Here is an 18,367-nt window from a genome sequence, read left to right on the forward strand (position 1 = left end):
AGAGGTGGTGGCTATTGTTTTTATGTGCATATGAGGATTTATCCCATCATCTTTTGCTGTCTGCCAACTTCCAATAAGATATATCGTAATTATTTGAATTGAATACATGTTTGTCAGGCGGGACTCAGATTTCCTTTAGGTTTGAACCAGACTGAGGTATAGGAGAGGGACAGGGAGGGGGGTGGAGGTGGCCACGAGCTGCTGGGCCAGGCCAGGCCTGCTGCAGACTAACTCAGAGTGTTCTCATAGGAATGCTCATTCATTCATTCGCACATACGTCCAACAAATGTTATTTTGTGCCAGGCCTGCTCTGGGTGCTGGGGACGCAGTGGGTGGGGAGCAAGATGTCCTCTGGACCCAGAGCTCATATTCAGGGGCAGGAGCCAGATGGGAGCCAGAGAGGCCGGCGGCGGGGGGTAGCGGCCATTGCTGTGTGGGCCAAGGGGGCGAGGATGGCAGCCCGGACAAAGGTGGAGGGCTCCTGATGATCCCCGAGGAAGCGTGTGGGGTCACTGAGGCGCGGAGAGGTGAAGTGACTTGCCCAAGGTCACAGAGCTAACAGGTGGCAGACGGGTTTGCTTGACTCCAGACACCATGCTCCCAGCCAGCGCCTGACGCGGCTGCCCCAGCTCTGGAAACGTGAGCACGTGCTCCGGCACAAAGGGCCCCCCGTCCGGGAGCACAGTGCACGGGGCCCTGTCAGGGGCTCTGAGGGGTCCTGCCGGAGAGGACCCCGCCTAGCCACATCAACGAGGCGCTTCCTGAACCTCTGCATCCACAGAACCCTTCTGGGGACCAGGCCACCTTTTAACGCTCATTCACAAGTACTTGTTGAGTATGTACTATGTGCCAGGAACTGGTGAAGAAAAGCAGGTGTGGTCCCTGAAGCCGACAGTCGGCCTCGCCCTAAGGAAGAGTGTCTGGGCAGGAGAGGACAGGTGGCTGTGCGGTCACCACCTCCTCGGTCCTGACTCCCCGATGACAGAGGGACTCGGCCCACCCAGGAGCCGCCCTGGGCTGGCACTGCTGACCCCTGCAGCCCCCTGGGAGATGGTGCTCCAAGGTGAGGCGGCGACAGTGAGGTTCGGGGGGGGGGGACCTGAGGTACGGGTGTCCTCTCCACCTAGGGGACCAAAAAGGACACATGAAGGAGAGGCGACTGACAACCCGGGCCTCTGAGGAAGGGAATGTGGCTCGATCCTGGAGGGCCTGGCTGTGCCGAGGGTGGTGGCTTGTTACGGGAGCCCCTTTGCCCCCACCCATTGCAGGCTTCCCCTCCTACAGTCAAAGGGCTTTGGCTAAGACGATGACATCAGGAGGTCAAAGCCACGCAGTGCTGTACCCTCCTGGATGCTCCGTAAAGCGGTGGCGGACAGTCTGAGGGGCACAGGTGGGCTGTGCTAGCCCTGCAGGCTTCCTGGAGGAGGAGGTCCTGAGGTCAGGCCGGTAGGCACTGCACAGCTCAGGCATCTGCAGGGAGGCTGTGGATGGGATGGTGACAAGCAAGAGCTTAGGGGCCGGAGAGGCCCTGTTCAAACCCTAGTGCTGCTGTGTGATCCTGGGAAAATGACAGCACTCCCAAACCTCGATTTCCTCATCTGTGAAATGGGATAATAGAGGACCTCAGGGTGACCCCCTAAGGCCTTCTTCACTGAGGCAGCCCGAGGAAGACGCCCACCCGTGAGTGTCAGCCCCCCACCGGAGGCAGGAGGGCTATTTACATCCCTTTTCTGTTGGAAAAACTAGAGACTCTGTGGACAATACTTCTCGACCTGAAAAAGCCCTAACTGGACACCCCCGTGGGCCTGTTACAGACGCGACTCTGCAAATCGGATGTGACAGGGAAATGCGGGCCGAGATGGCGGCCAGCTGGTCGGCCGCGGGGGCGGCTGCTCAGAGGCCACGCACGGCCTCCCCCGAGAGCAGACGCCGCGCCTGGAGCGCAGGTGTGTGAGCGGGCGGGCGTGCCCCTGCCCGGGAGGGGGCGAGCGGCCACACACGGATTAAACTCACACACACATGTGGTCGTGTACATGCTCACACACTGACACACATGCACTGCACACACATGCACACATACACCCACATGCGGAGTGTCTGTGCGCACACACACTCACACATGCACACACACACACACACTGTTGCTCCCGGGGCACACTGAGGTGGAAGGGCGGCCCTCAGACCCTTGGGTCTGGAGTCAGAAGCAGGTCTGCGTCTCGCGACTGCCCCCTCCTTGCCCGGCAAAGCCCCTTCACCCTTTAAGCCTTCTTACCGTGGGAGGACGCTATCGGCCCCAGCTTCTTGGCGATTTTGAGAAACTACAAAAGGGCGTTAGCACAGAGGTCGGCACCAGGTCACTGCTGAGAGGCCCACTGACTCTACTGGCCCTCTGCCCCTTTCCGGCGGCTCCGGGAACTAGGGCCCCTTCCCCTGAGCCCTGCGGCCCGGAGGCGCTGCCAGTCACAGTAGTCCAGCCCCACCTCAGGGATTGGCCCGGGGTGGACACGTGACCCCTGCCAGGCCAATCAGAGACCTGGCCTGGGATATGCCTATGGTATTGGGCAGAGAAGTCCTTCCTGAGGCTCTGACCGTGTCCCCCTGGCCATGTGGGGAACGCGCTTCTCAGAAGGAGAGGATGAGCCCAGAAGGGGGACAGCAGAGCCGAGGGTGGCGAGGGTGCTGTAGGGTGGCTGCTGAACTCCTGTCCACCAGCGACACTTGCATTGACGAAGGGCTGTTCTTGGTGTCAGCCCCAGCCGACACACACACCTCCCAACACTGGGGGCCCCTCACGGCACCCTAGGCAGGGACAAGGCGAGTCCCTCCTTCTCCTACGTGGGTGGGAGAAGCCGGTGTTCCAGGAGTAGCCACCAGGGGCCCCTTTCCATAGAGGGTTTACAGGGTCACGATGGAGACAGCCATTCGGCAGACGTCTCTGTGACCCCTGAGCTCTCAGCCCCGGTGGCACCGCAGCCATGGCCCCGCAGTGAGGCCCCCGAGCCTGCACACCTCCCGTGCACGGGGCTGCCCTTGCCTGGCACCCTCCCTCCTCCTGCTCGGAGGGTCCCTCTCGCCTCAGAATCTGGCCTCCCCAGGCACCCACCAGCTTGTCATCCTCCTGTCAGAACCACCGGAGCTGGGGGAGCCTTTACCCAGGAACCTTCTCGGGTAGGTGGGGAGAAGGAGGTGCCTGCTTGCAGTCCCCAGGCACAGCAGCTCCCGTGACAGACTTCTGACCACCTGAGCCCTAGAGAATGGGTCTGGGCCCACGAGCTGTGCGGCTCTGAGTCGGGTCGTTTCTGTACTCGTTAAATGAATGCTGAGTGCTTACATTCCTCCAGAGTCGGGGAACTCACTCCCCATCAGGAAACTCTTCTCATTATCTTAGTGGCTGCGTGGGAGGGATTCTGTGGGCTTCTTCTGGGCAGGCTCCAGAGGGGTCCCTACCTGGTCCCCAGGTGCCCCCAGCATCTCACGGCAGCAGCAGCTCCCTCCCACCCACGCCTTCCTGTCGCAGGATGGAGACGTGCTCTGCAAATCTGAGTGAACACGTCTGCTGCTTTGGCCACAGACATCGGTCGGAGCCCAAACGGTGGCTCTTTCTTCGCTATCGATCGATGCATTATACCATCCCCGGAAAATGATTAGAAAGCAGAGCTGTCCATCTCACTGAATTTCATGTCTCCACCCTGTAAATTTCTGAAACTGGGTAATGATTGCTTGGGCAGATGGCCGAGCGAGCGCTCTGCGGCACGTCCAGTGTTCACAGCAACCCCTCCCGTGCCAGCCCCTCCCCGCCAGCAGCCCCACGAGGAAGGCTTGGTTGGTTCCGCCCCCGTTTCTGGGCCCTCAGAGAGACCGAAGATTCACTCAAGGACCCTGGCATGGTGACTCACGCAGGGGGTGTGGGCCCCGGTCAGCTCAGCCCCAGCATCCAGAGTTGGAGGCCGGTGGGCCGAGTGCCCCAGGCAGGCCCCACATCTCAGCCTTGTGAGCCCAGGGGGGCGTGAGACCGCCACCCCACTTTCCCCCCCAAAGGCTGCTGTGGATCCCTCCCTGCCACGTTCAGAATCTTCCCCAGACTGCCCTTGGCTGAGCCCCGGGGCGAGAACGAATGGGAGGCTGCAGCCCTTGGGCCCACGTGGGGCTTTGCAAAGTCCCCGCGCTGCTGGGGGACGGAGGTCTCCGTCTGGGAACCGGAGGGGGGTGCAGATCCGTCACAGTGAGATGCTCCGGCTCGCTCACGTCGGCACTCTGGACCCCCGACAAGGCCAGTCAAGTCACCCGGGAGGTCCCCTCCTCTGCGGAGCTGATAACCTGCCCATGACCTCTGACCTTGGCCTCATTTTTGGATGAGGAAACACAGAAAGCATCCCGAGGTCCCTTGTCGGCAGTGGCAGATGGAGAACCTGGACCGGGCCTCCTGGCCGCAGGGCCCAGGCTCTTGGCCACCAGCCATCCGGCTCCCTGACCTGGGCCGCTGCTGTGGTGGACCCTCCGGTGCCACCAGCCACAGCCCCGCCGTCGGGGAAGGAAGCCCAGACTGTGGATACCTCCCCAGGGTCTGGGGTTTGGCTCAGACGCTCCCCAGTCAGAGGAGCAACTCCCAGGGTGAGGGGGGCGCAGAGATTTGGGGTAACCTGGCTTCTGGACGCTCCCTGCTAATTTGCAGCCTCCTAGTCCTTTCCTCCGACGCAAGTCGGGCTGGGCCCTTAGAGGAGTCAAGGGCTGGAAGAATGCTAAAAATTTAATGTATGTTAAAAGGATATTAAATTCTAAAGTAAAATTTACATGGAAATATGACATTAAAATATTTTTAGCTTTCAGGAAGCTGGGGGCTGGAGTGCTATAATATAGACAAATTTTATCATTTTAAAAAGAATTAGCCTCGCAGTATTTCTTATGTATTCATAGCATCAACGCAGGAAGATGGGAACCCTGCCTGGGGCGACAGGGCTGAGGCAGGTGGGGGCCCCGGAGAGAAGGGACGGTGGGGGCCCCGGAGGGAGGGTGCAGACCCCCCGCTGGACCCTGGGGCTTCCCTGGGGGTGTCGGGCTGCCCCCTGAGCTCCGGCCGGGAGAGGGCCTAGCCTGTGTGTGCCCAGGGAGTGTGTGGTGGGGCGCCCTTGTCTCCACGCCCCCTGTTCCTGATCCCCTGCTGTGTGTGGGCCCTGACGTCCTCTTATTTACTCCTCCTGAAGCGCTGATTCCCTGAAGATGGGATTTCGTCCCGTTGAACAGATGAGAAAATGGCTCAGAGAGGTCGAGTCACAGGCCCAAGGTCACACAGCAGGGAGGCAGGTTTTCATTCCTTCTGCAGGTCCGCAGCTCAGCCTTGAGGCTCTTGGAGCATTCACCCACCTGCTGCCCCTTTGTCCCTTGTTCCCTGGGGCTGGCACAGGGCTTCCCTGGGTCCCCACCCTGGCCTGGACCCCCACCCGCTATGGAGCTCTGGCTTTCATCCACCCCCCTCAGTCAAAGCCGGCCTTCCCAGCCAGTGAGGGGCCTGGAGGACGCCATTTCCTGGGGTCCCACTCATGGCAGCCCGAGGGCCTGGAGCAGCCCCTGCCTAGAGGACGCGCTCAGACATCTGGGGGTGAGGGGTGGGTGTGTGCATAGCAAGCGCTCTCTGCCACCACCCCCATGCCAGGTCTGGGCTGGGGCTGGGCATCCGACTATAACTCAGACCCTGGCTCTCGGGAGTGGGTTTGCCTTTAGGGCGTCTGTGGCCGAGTCCCTTCCAGGGAGGACCACAGAAGGGGCGTGAGGAGGGTGCTGGGAGCCGGGACTGGCCATGCCATCGGCAGTGTGAGGCGTGTGCTGGCCTTGGCCAGGGGTCGCTGGGGGATCACTGACCCTTACACCGACGCCCTCCCTGCCTGTCTCCAGGGTCAGGGGATCTGGCTCCAGGAGGGGTGGAGGGTGGGCAGGTGGGCACATGTGGGGGGCAGCCAGAGGGGCTCCTCCGCCTGCAGCTCTGTGACCCTGTGACCCAGCCAGGGGCCTGCCCATCTGCAGAGCCCAAGGGCACCGAGGTCGGGGTGCAGAGGGGGCCTGACACTTGGTGTCCTGCTCCCTCCCGGTCACAGCCGTCCCAGGGAACCTGGAGTGGGAACTAAACCCAGCGCCAGCCCAGCCAGCCCCTGAGCCCTCACCACGCAGTGAGCGCTCTCTCCATTTCACAGACAGGAAAGCTGAGGCTCCGAGAGATTCCAGATGTCCTCGTCCCCTGGCTAGACGAGGGCAGGGCAGCGATTCCCACCCAGGCCTGTGTGACTCCGGACCACCATGGCGTCCTGGTTGCCCGGGGAGGCCCCCAGCCCCTCTGCACGTGGACCGTGGAGAGCCCTGGTGCACCCACCCTTTGGGCCAGGCCAGAGTGAGGAGAGTGGCTCAGGCTGCAGCCAGCAACGGTCCCAGGAGAAGGCCAGGCCGGGGCGGGGGTGGGGGGTGCGGGGTAGGGGGGGTGAGGGGGTGGAGGGGGGGTGTGCTGGTGGAAATGGCTGCCCGCTGCCTGGCGGGCACCTCTGGGAGGTCACTCATTGGCAGTTAAAAATCTACTGTGACTTGTCAGAAAAATGAATGAATGGGCACATTATTTTTTCATTCCAGACCTCAGCATCTGTTTGTCTAACCAGGGAGGAGAGGAGGGAAGTCGGGCGAGGGCTGCCGAGCGCGTTTTATGGAAGTTTTCCTCTGTCAGAGGAGTTTAAACGGGTAATGAACAGGCCGCAGTGATTTGAAATATAATCCCATCACGCTGACGAGATTACGAGGCTTCACAGATCCCTCTCAGGGGCTCGCAGCAAACGCCGCCACCCCACTGGGACTCGGCATTTAAGCGGAGTGCTCGGTGGGAACGTGGCACGACAGGCTTAACCCTTTCCCGCTCCTCGGCTGCTTCTCGGACAGCAGGGCCCTCCCAGCGGGGCCTCAGCCAGGCCTGCGGGGTCTCGGGTGTCTGGGCCACATCGGCCGAGCTGGGGCCCCCGAGAGGCCAGGGACAGCTGGTGGGGCAGGTGGGAGAGCCAGCTCCGCCACTTCCCACCTGCAGGGCCTCCGGTGAGGGGCTCGGCTTCCCTTTGCCTCAGTTTCCTCATCTGTACAATGAGGGTTAGGGGGACTAATGAGACAGCTAATAAGAGAGTAATTAGCCCCACTCGAGGGCTTAGAAAGAGGCGGGGGCAGGCGCTGATGCAGATCTGGAAAGTTGCAACCCTCAGCCCCCTGGAAGTAGGCATCACCACGGGACTAATTCTGGCCGCTGCAACACAGGTAAAAGGGGGGAGTGACATGTCACTTCTGAACCAGTTATCTCATGTTTGCTGTCCTTCCCTAGCCCTCTGTTCCTGCCCCAGCCTTTGTAGGAGCCCAAGGATGGCTGGACCCACGGCTGACTGTGTGTGGAGAAATGTTAAGTCACTGAGGCCTTGGGGCCGTCTGTTGCCGCAGCAGAACGCAGCCCATCCTGACTAGCCAATTCATCTAATCCTCACCATGCCCCTTAGAGGTAGGTATTGTTGTCCCCATTTTACAGAAGAGGAAACTGAGGTTCATAGAAGCAAAGTAGCTCATCCAAGGACACACCAGTGAGGAGGCAGAGCTGGACTCTGAGGCCATCTGCCCGGCTCCAGGGTCTGCTTTTCAAGAGGGCAGCTCTGGGACTGGACCGGGTGTAGGCCCACAGTTCACGGCCCCATCCGAACTCCTTGTCCCTGAGGCAGAGGGCTGAGGCCTGGCTCCCGTGTGCCCACCATCCTGGCACCGAGGAAGCTGGTCTGGGCAGCTGCCACAGGTGGCTTCTTTGGGCTCTGAAACTCAAGGAGGGGACAGGGTGGCACAGCTGGGCCCCTGCAGAGAGGGCACTACTGGGCAGCACATGGCATCCAGGCAATGGGACTGAGAGGACAGAGGTCAGTGTCATGCTGCCGTTTATCCAGTGTTCAGGCACCAGGCACTTTGCACACATGGTCTCATTCACTCTGGCCCTGGCTGTGAGAACTGGGCATTTCGTCCCATTTTACAGACACGGGCACTGAGGCACGGAGAAGACCACCACGTACCTGGAGGGTGTGAGGCCGGTGAGCAGAGGAGCTGGGAGTGGACGCAGCCGTGGAGCCTCACCTGAGGCTCCCCCGACCCTTGGCCCACCGATACCCACAGGGGCGGTGGGGTGGATCCCATGCTCACCCCCAACTGGGAGGCAGGAATGTCATATGACCTGCTCAAGCTCACAGGCCAGGGCTGGGGGCGCCGGGGTTTGACCCCCGGGCTGCACCCTGGGCCTCTGAGTGCGAGTGGGGTAAGTCCCTGCTCCCAGAGGAGGGAACCGTATGGCAGCCCTGGCAAGTCAGGCGGCAGGAGCCCGTGCCACATGCGGATGTGGGCGCTGGGCACGGTTCCCCTCACGCCTGGCTCCCCTCCCCCACCTCAGGGCCCCTCCCCCACCCACACGGAAGCCGCCATCCTCGTTGGGCTGGGAAACAAATGCTGCTCCCTTCCCCGCCTGAATCAGGGTACGGGATGGGTGGGCCCTTATTTGCCCCCCACACCGAGGCTGCAGCCTCGTCTCCTCAACCTCCCAGCCTTGGTTCAATGCCTTACCTTATCACAGGTGTCTTGGAGCTCCACAGGGGGAAGGCCACTCCGTGTGCAGGGGAACGCTGAGAAGCTGTGACTGTCGGCTCTGCGGCTAGCACTGGCTGCCGCAGCACACGGCTCAGGCCTCCAGGCCTGGGCCCTGCTGCTCCCTCCTCCCGCCCGCCCTCTCTGCTCGGCACCTTCCAGGCCCAGGCTGGTCTCCGCAGGGCTCACCTGGCCTTCTCTGTGGAGCATCCTGCAGGCCACCTGCCCACCTCCTGGCCTTAGCACTGTGTGTCTTGCCAGCTGAATCAGGGCTCTGCGCCCCTCTCGAGCCCTGATGTTTGCAATCGGTGACCTGGGGGAACAAGGAACTCTAAGCTGCTGGCAGGTCTTCAAGGACACGACAGGGGTGGGGACCATCTTCCAGCTTTTTAGCGCATGAAGAAAAGACTCAGAGGGACGTCAGGGGGTCTTCAAACAGCTGTTGGGCTGTTGGAGTGGTGGGGACACCTGTGTCCCCCAGGGGCTCAGGCAGGCGTGGCGCTAGGAGGCGCCTCTCACTACGGGAAGAGGAATCCGACGTGCAGAGGCCGGCAGTGGTCAGCCAGGGTGACCACGTGGGCCAGCAAGGAAAATGATGATCTGAATGGTGCTGAGCACCCTGTCGCTGGAGGTGTGCAAGCAGAGACTCAAAGACTCTGGGAGAGAACACCAGCTACTTCCCCAGCAGAGGAGGCTGGACTAATGATATCCCCGTCCAGGGTGGGGCAAAAGTAGGTTTACGGTTGTGAGCACCGGAACAGAGTTTATTCCTTTTCTTTTCTTTATAATTCATTTACTTTTTTTTGGGGGGGGGGAAGGGAGTGAGAAAGAGGGAAACACTGATGTGAGAAACATAAATGGTTGCTGCTCACACGTGCTCGGACCGGGACTGAACCTGCAACCCAGGCGTACGCCCTGGTGGGGAGCTGAACAGGAGACCTTTCCCTTTGCAGGACGGTGCCCGACCCAATGACCCACACCGGTCAGAGTGCGTGTGTTCGTGTATTGTTATTTACTATTGTGTTACTTGCCATACGAACAACTGTAAACCTGCGTTTGCCCCACTCTGGATTTCTCCGCTCTGAGATTTCTCAGTCAGGGGCAGAGAAGCCCCCGCAGGCCTGGCAAACTGAAACCCAGGGAAGGAAGGTGGGCTCGCTGGGACTTGGAGACATTTAAGATGTTCTCTGGAAAGGCCTGCAGAGGCCGCCTACTCCAGCACCTCCGTTTACAGGTGGGGACGCGGAGGCCCCAAGGAGGCAGTGCCAGGCTCAGGGCCACAGTGACACTAGCTGTGGAGGCAGCGCCCAGTGGCTGAGGGCCTGGCCGTGGGGCCGGGGCCACAGTGTGTCCTGGGCCAAAGGTGAGGCCCTGCCAGGCCCCGAGCCCTCACCTCTGCCTCGGAGGTGACGACAGGCCCTGTGAGAGGTTGGCTGCGGGGTCCCAGGGGCTCAGGCCTATATATAAAGGTCGGGCACACAGCTGTGGGGGCAATGCCAGTGACTGGCTGAATCCAGGGCTCCAGGGACCCCTGCCCAGGCCTGCCAGCCACCCACGCTTGGCTAAGTCCTGGTTGCGAGTTATCATCCCCTCGGGTCAGGGGTCACACCAGAGCCAGGTCGGGAGAAGCTGCTGGAAAGGGGAAGTGGGGCCTGTGGACTCGCCTCAGGGTAACCCGGGGTGCTGACCTCCTGCTCCTGTGAAAAGCATGTCCTTGAGGAGCTCACGGTCTTGTCCTGAAGTCCAGCTGCGGGGAGTGAGGGAGGGCCGAGGAGAGGGGCCCCAAGCAGCCTGGACGCCTGGTGGACCTGGGTGGCGGCAGTCACGCAGCGTTATCCATGCGTCGTTCCTTCAGCAGACACATGTCTTGCGTGAACTGGGTGTGTGCCGGGACACCCTGCGGGGCGGGTGTGGGTTCCGTCACTGGAGGAGCCGATGTCTGCGGAGTGAAGGGGGCCGTCCTGGCTGGCTCGGGTTAGGGAGGCCCCGGGGCGTCTCACGGCCGTCCGGCACCACGGCCACGGCCACGGCCACCCAGAGCAGCTCACCAAAGAGCTGCTGTCTTCAGGGTGACATGCTCGGGACTTCAAGAATTCAGAGCACTACACGAAAGATGGTACTTATATGCCTTTTATTTTAGTGCTGAATATACCACAGGCTTCATGACCAAATTAGTCATTTACATTTTTCAAAGGTATCTAAGTATAAAACTGCTAAAAATTCAAAAAACAGAGATCAAGGCTACATACAAATAATATTCCTTTTGCTGTTTCTGGGTGGGTGGGGATGGAAGACACCGGGAAAGGGTGCTGCTGCCGACCGGACGGAGATCAGAAGGAGAAAGGAACGGGTTCGAATGACCCCGTGCGAAGAAATACGCTCGACTGTGAGATGCTGTTTTCATCACATCTCTTCCTCTGCAACCACTTAAAAAACTGCTGGAAATGCAGGTCCTCCGTGAAGTGTCTGACCCCCGACCCTGGCCGGGGACAGTGCGAAAGGACGTCACCCCGGGAGGGACCCTGGAGGCCGGTGAGGACTGCAGGGGCAACAGCAGGGGCCACCGGTGTGGCCGGAGGGGTGGTGTCGGAGGACGCGTCCTCGCCTTCCCACTGTGGACGCGGTCTCCCGGTGCCCCAGGGAGTCTGCGCACCGCTCTCCCGGACACGGTGGGAAGCAGCAGCTTCCAGCCGCCGGACAGCGAGGCTGGCTCCGCGCGGCAGCGACGGAGAAAAGCAACAGAGGCCCCCCTTCCAAGTCGGCAGGGTGGAGAAGCACGCAGAAGAACCCGCACGCAGGGCTCACTGCCAGATGAAGTGGACGCTTGCGACGGACCTCCGAAGTGGAGGACCACTGAATGGTCAGTGTCCTCCGTTTGTGAATGGTCATGAACGGAAGAGACCATTCCCAGACGGGGGCTGGGCATGACCGGAAGCCCAGCCGCCGCCCCGCTCCTCCCTGTGCCCCATGCTGTCCGTGCAGCCGGCGGCTCCCCAATGAGAGGTGCTGGGAGGGCCGGGGGAGGCCGCTGCGGGGAACCGCCCCGCCTGGGACCTGCGTCCTAACCTCAGTGAGGTGCCGCCCGCCCCAAAGCGTTGTGCTCACTTACACAAACGGCACCGTTAAACATACGCCCTAAACATCTCTTCTGAGAAACCGGGCCAAAGCTTTCCTAGTCTGCCTGTTCAGTGTGGGAACGGATTTTAAAGTGAGCAACATAATCAATCCTCTGCCCCAAAGAACGGTCCGTCACACCAACCGTGATAAAGAGTACACCTGTTTATTAAAAGGAAAAAAAGAAATGTACATTTTTGTTCTTCGTTTGTTTTAAGAAATTTGATCAAGTTGCAAGGAAATGTCTGGGCGTGGCTATGTACACCCCGGCTGCGATCGGCTAGGAAGCGGGAGGCTCCTCCGGGTCGCCTGGCCCTGGGCACTGCTCCGGACGGCCACCGCTGGCCTCCCCACGAGGACCTGGCCGGAGGGTGGGGACCCGAGGCGCCCCGGCCCTGGCAGGCAGGCTCGGAGCTACGGCAGCAGAGCGAGGCTGGCGGCCAGCGTCACTGCTGCCCTGATTTCTTCTCCTTCTGGAAGCTGAAGCTTGTGCGTCTGTTCAGTTTTCTTTGTTTTTGAGCAAAATAGTCAGCCCGGGCAGTGCTCGCTCGTGATTCCAGGATGTAGTTGACCTAGAAAGCAAGAGGACACAGCCAGGTCACTTGCCAGCAGCCACTCTCTGCTCGGCGACCACAGGGGACCCGGGCTGGGCGCAGCAGGGCCCGTGCCTGGAGTCCAGTGGTCACTGCAGCCTGGCCGGCCGGGGCTACTCTGGGACGGGGCCAGAGGCTGGGAGAGCACAGGTGCTGGGCTGTGCCTGCTGGACAGTGGGGCAGCTTTTCAGAGCGCACAGCCTGTGCTCTGCTCCCACGAGCTGTCTCCCTGAGCCCCACCTTCCTCACTGGAAAGACGAGGACGTTGTGGGAATGAAAACCGCAGAATGGCAACACCACCTACTCAAGCTCCCACAGCTAGTGCCTGGCTGGGCCAGGACCGGGCCGAGGGGTCAGGGGTCGGGTGTGACCCACAGACCTCCCAGTTCTCCAGGCCCCACCTCCTCACACAGCGGCTGCCTGCTGCCCCCAGCTTCTCTGGGCGCCCCTTTTTTCCTCCTTGGTGAGCAAACACCATTTCTCTTCACTCTCCAATACACGGAGTTATGGCTAGAAACTTGAACACTTCTGGCCAGAGAAACCAGCCACTCTCTCTGCTGACTCTCCTCTTCGGGCCACATGCCCTGCCCCAGAACGGGGAGGCCCCGCTGACTCTGGGGAAGAACCTGCCGGTGCTCGGGGCCGGCAGGGCGGGACGCGCCCGACGGGGGCCGAGGCTCCGACGCTGTGTTGTCCCCTGCAAACTTTCTGCTCTGACAGTCGCCAGCAGGCACGAAAGGCTGGTGTGTGCGTACAGAAGGCCGGACACGCTTGGCCCACTGCCTCGCCACGTTACCAGCTGAGAGCAATAAATCATGAGGGCCGCGGGGCCGGGCTGACGACTCGGGGCCCTGCAGACGGTGTAGGAAAATAAGAGGTTTCATCATTCCTAATGAGAGCGATCTCTGGATTATATTGTTTGCACGTTCGGCCAACCCAGTGTTTTCAGTTTATTTTTGGCACACGTAACTTGACAAAAGGATTTAAAAACGTTCCTTAACAAGCCAACTATTTCCTAAATTTATTATCTTCAGTGCTTTGTGATAATCACATAGATAATTTTAATGGAAGATTAATGTAATAATCAAAAGATAAAAACGCCCTTTGGTCTGCCATTAGCTGGTTAATATGCTGTGGCTTAAAACTTGCACAATTTTATGCACTACAGAGTGTCTCACTTCCAATGCGTTTTACAGCTCGAGGCATAAAAATATAGGGAGTTTTCATGGCCAATAAAGCCACAGTTTCCATCACTCGATCACGAGAAGAACCCGATTTGAAGAGACCAACGATTCCTCTGAGATTCCTCTCTGAGCCTGCAGACCTAGGGACCACACAGAGCTCCGTGCAATCCCATCGAGGGGCGGGAAGGGAGGCTGCACGACTTGAGTCTAAGACTGACCCCTGACGAGCCCCTGGTGGAAACACTTCTGCCAAATTCCCGGACACGGGCAGGGGCCGAGGTCACTCGGTATCAGTGTGGAGCTCAGAGACACCGTGGGAATGGCAGATAACGCCAAGTATTCAAATTGCTGTAAAACTCAGAGGTGGGAGGAGTGGAATTCAATCTTCCATCAGGACCACGGCCGTCAGCTCTCTGACTAAATCTGGCCTGCGCACGCTGTGCCTCTCCCTCCCGGAGTCTCGTGCACGACGCAGTATTTCTACAAACATTCTGACATGAAAACAGACATTTCAGGGGCGGCGGCGGCGGGCCTCGGGGACTTGGCAGGAAGGCATCTGCTTCGGGGGAGCATTTGGTCCCGCAAAATGATTTCTCTGCACTTGCTCTTCCACAGTCTCATACTGAAGTCATAAACCTGTGTTTCTGTCATCAATCTGCTGTTGTGAAAATTATTTTGATGTCAAACACAGGATTATAATTTTACTAGAATCCTTCTCAGGTCTTGAATATTTTAATGCTGGCTATAAAAAAGAGCCCAGCCCCTGACGGGGTGATGGAATATTTCTGTACCTGCTCCCCGAGCACGCCGCTCAAGTTCCCTGTGCCGCCTGGTGACGGTTTCACATGTAACCCTTCGCTTGCTGGGTCTGAGCGCTCCGGGCGGGGGGCGGTGGGCCCGCAGCCCCTGGTGGTCTGCGAACCCGCGCCCAGCCACCCCTTCCCTGCTCCCGGGTCTCGGCTCCGGACTGCCCTCCCGGCGCACTGTCTTTTCAGTTCTCACCTGCTACTCGGGAAGTATTTCACAGCCACGAGGACTTGACCTCAAAACGTTCCTGTTAAGACACTTCCATTCTGTCGGAATCCCCCACTCAGCTCCTGAAGGCCACACCCTCGAGGGGCCAGGAGCACACGTGCCGGGACCAGCTGAATCCGGCCGGGCGCGAGTTCTGGCTCTGGCAGTCACGGTCCTGGGGACGTTTCTTCCCTGAGCCCCAGTTTTCACAGGAAACGGGAACAACTCTACGACCCGGCACCTCGGAGCTGGGGAGATTCCACGACACGGGGCATGCGAAGGGCCTGCTCCGCCCAGGCCCTGTACCGTGCAGCCCTTGGCGTGGCCTTGCCACCGTCTGTTACTATTACTCAGTGGCTTCCACGCTCAAGGAGAGAGGGAATAACCACCTAAGTGGGGTTACTGCGCCTCATTTGATTCGTGTTCCAACAGGCCTGCGGTGGTGGGGGCAGTGGGCTGCCATGACCCCCATTTCACAGGCCGAGAAACTGAGGCCCTGAGAGGTCACGTGCCCAGCCAGCACCATGCAACTCAGAGCCCCTCTGGCTCTAAGACCTGCTCTGCCAAAGCAGCTGTTTTTTTCTATCTGATCATCTACATAGGAATCAGTGTAAAGAAAGGATTCTCGGTTTGGAAGTTTGAAACCACTATTCCAGGGCCATCAAAGCACGGGGCGCAGACCTCAGCCTGGGCGTATCCTGGGCGCATCTCAGAGGTGCACATCCTGGGCCCTGCCAAACCAGCAAGACCCCGGGGAGCTCCTCCCAGTCCCCCCCACTTGGCAAGACTGGGGTGGGGAGCCTGGCCCCTCCAGCCTTGCTCTGCTCTAGCCCCAGGGCCTGCTGCGGCCCGCCTCCCTACCCCCACCCTCCCCCACCACTGCACAGCGCTGGGCCCCGCCTCTCTGCCCCTTCATAGGCTGCTTTTGGTTTTAATGTTTAGTGTCTGTGTCCTCTGACAGAGGAGGAGCTCTGGGGGCAGGACGGGGCCTGGCTCACGAAGGTGCTCCGTGAACTCTGTTGAGGTAACTACAGCTCTAGCACCACCAAGGTGGGTGTTTAGAACAGGCTGCTCAAATTATCTCAGGCAGTCGAAGGTGTATTCAAACAACAACAACTTCCTCAGAGTCTGTTTCAGGAGCCTCAGGGGGCTCCTGACAATGGATGGAAGGAAAGAAAATGATGCCTAAAAGGATAATGAATACACAAAGAATCAGGATTCCTGGGGGGCTAGGAGGAAGTGGAAGGGGGTCCTGCTTGGGCTGAAGCAGGTACAGGACGGCTGACCCAGGCGTGGGCCAGGGCACAGCACTCACCGTCTGGGTTCCTCCTCTGTGGAGCCGGCCGGCCGAGAGCCTCATCAGCGTGGGGGGCCCAGGCCCGCAGACGCCCACCCTGCTCACCCCTGTGCCGGGCAGAGAAGGACACTCACCTTGAGCATGATTTCATTGACGGTCGCAGAGTCAGATTCAAAGTAGAGGTGTTTGTAGTCGTGATTGCTTAGATATGTGAGTTTAAATATGGCGTGACCTGGAGAGAGAGGAAAGGCAGGGTTGAGGGTGCCTGTGCGGAAGGCCCCCCGATTCTCCTAGCGTTCCAACGCGAGCGAGAGCACGTGGAGGCTGTGTGGCGACTACCTGCAGGGGAGTTCATTTTTCTCATCTCCGGCCGGGGAGAAGACGGACAGCTAAAAGCAAATCTGGCCAAATGGCCAGTGAGGTCCCATTTTACTCTGGAGTGTGTCCAGGGCACCATCACGCTGGGAAGGCTTTGAGGAACACCTCGTGCTCACAATAATTACATGCGAAAGGTGGTATTTTTGAGGTAGAAGGTGAATTAATTCCAAATTATTACTCCAAAAATAACTGTGCTTGAGGCCGAATACATGAGAAACAGAGGGGAGAAAGGCACACAGTAACGCTATGAGCCCCCTCCTTGGCCCCGGCTCCTGCTGGGAGGGGGAGCCCTGGCCAGCGAGGAAGCTGCTCCCCAGGCCTCTGGTCCCTCTACCAGGGAAGGAGGGAAAGATTGGGGGTGGAGGGCCCGGGGGGTGCGGGGGAGGGCTGCTTTGAAGACTGCCACGAAAAGCTGGCACCTCACCAAGCAGACCCACATCAGCGGGTCAGAACCTCTGAACTCTCGAAGATCCCAATCCTCACACCCCCTCCTATCACTGCTGGAGAAACCACATCGTCTTTTTGCGACTGCGTCCTGGTCTAGCCTCCTTGCACTCCTCTGCCCTCACACGCCACAGCCAGGCCTGGGCACTGCACCCCGCCCCCCACCTGGTGGGCGTGCCTCCTCTCTCACCGACCTGTGGGGAAAAACCCTGCCGATCCCAAGATCCCAAGAAACTTGGCTCAACTGACCCCTCCTTGAGAGAGTCTTCACAGCAACATTGCAGGTGCCTGCAGCTACACCTGTGCTCCCCGTGCCTGTCCGTGGGGCCGGACCGCCAATCGGATCCCTCCTCTGCACTGTGGCAGAGACACCAGCCCGCGAGGTCCAGCGTGAGCTGCCCTGTCCCGTGAGCACATGCTGTCCTTGGGCTCTGGGAGACCCCTGTGGCCCCTCGTTCTTAGGGAGAGAGCCCTTTCCCCCCGTAGGCTGTTTGAAAACATCTCCCCGGCAGAGGCCCGGGAAGGACCAGACCCCAGCGCTCGTAAGATTAACGCTCAGCACGTCCTTCCTGTGAGGCCTCCGCACCCTCGGCCTTCCATCGGAAGCGGCGGCTGGTCGCGGCCGTTAATTAATAACATATCACCCACATTACTGTAAGTTCACCTCCTTCCCGGAGAAATCTTCCCGGGAACTTTATTTACAGTAGGTAATTCTTCAGATCTCTGAAAATAAACTGATATATGTTGTACGTCTGTGGCCAGAAAAGTTGAGCTGCTGGGATTTTATCCTGGAAACATCATTATGATATGCTAATTGTGACTATAAATTCCATATTGAAAAAATTAGCTAATAATTTCTGAAAGACCTCACTTTCAGTCGCTTGACAAGTCTTATCTGGTTCTAAATTGTGGCACTAAACTGTCAGAATTCTCAGCCGGACTCGAGTGGCTGTGTTAGCACACAAACTGCTCATTTCTGACAGGACAGCGGGCCTCCCACACAGATGCATCTGCACGCGTGTGCGTGTGCGTGTGCGTGTGCGGCCCCCTCCCTTCGCAGGGCGTCTCTCGGCACAGGAGCCCTGGAGACTCCATGCGAGGCAGGACCGTGCGGGCGGCTCTGCCGGCCACGCTGTGAGCAGGCAGAGCCATCCGTGAAGGTCGCGGGGCCGTGAAGGACAAATGGAGACACCCCTCGAGGAGGCCTGACTGCGGACACCTGGCCGTGACAGACACAGACTCCGGGGCCTGGGGCTAAGGAGGACCAGAAGGTCTCGGGGAGGCCTGTGGACCGGGAGCTTCGGGGTTCACTGACCACTCTGATAAGTGATCTCCTGGATTGTCTCTGCCACCTGCTCCCACTCGTCACTGACAAACCGAAACCTCCAGACGCTCGAGCATGTTTCGCCTGAACAACCGAAACTCCATTAAAATCCTTTCCTGGGCTCTGCGGTCAGAGCTCAGCCTGCGCGTGGTGTGTGTGGTGTGCAGCTTGTCCGCCCGGGCCTGGGAGCCTCAGAAGGGGCCTCGACACGTCTGCACGGAGTGGGCCCGCAGTCGGGGAGGCCCGTGGTCCGCACGACAGTCACGTGAGCAACCGGGAATCACCCTGAGTCAAGTCTCCCAGAAGTCTGCATATGTAGGCTGGGGGCCCCAAACACGCCACCTTCTGTGTTCTGCCGTGCGAGGGTCTGTGTGCGCCCCTTGCCTGTCCCCAG

At 59.6% G+C, this 18,367-nt stretch overlaps 1 protein-coding gene across 7 annotated transcripts in view; it reads right to left on the reverse strand.

Annotated features, from left to right (window-relative positions):
* Positions 1-11,889: 11,889 nt before the first annotated feature.
* Positions 11,890-18,367, reverse strand: part of MAPKAP1 (MAPK associated protein 1) — a 208,809-nt gene continuing 202,331 nt past the window's right edge. For all 7 annotated transcript variants that reach the window (XM_045846402.1, XM_045846398.1, XM_045846401.1 and 4 more), the window contains 2 exons: positions 15,962-16,059; positions 11,890-12,311 (listed from right to left, as the gene is read on the reverse strand). In XM_045846402.1, the coding sequence (XP_045702358.1) occupies positions 12,186-12,311; positions 15,962-16,059 (224 nt within the window). In that variant the 3' untranslated portion in view covers positions 11,890-12,185. The remainder of the gene's footprint in view (positions 12,312-15,961; positions 16,060-18,367) is intronic.

This window comes from Phyllostomus hastatus, unplaced genomic scaffold (genome assembly GCF_019186645.2).
Source record: "Phyllostomus hastatus isolate PE091 unplaced genomic scaffold, TTU_PhHast_1.1 phas_contig_495, whole genome shotgun sequence".
In the NCBI taxonomy this organism is placed as follows: domain Eukaryota; kingdom Metazoa; phylum Chordata; class Mammalia; order Chiroptera; family Phyllostomidae; genus Phyllostomus; species Phyllostomus hastatus.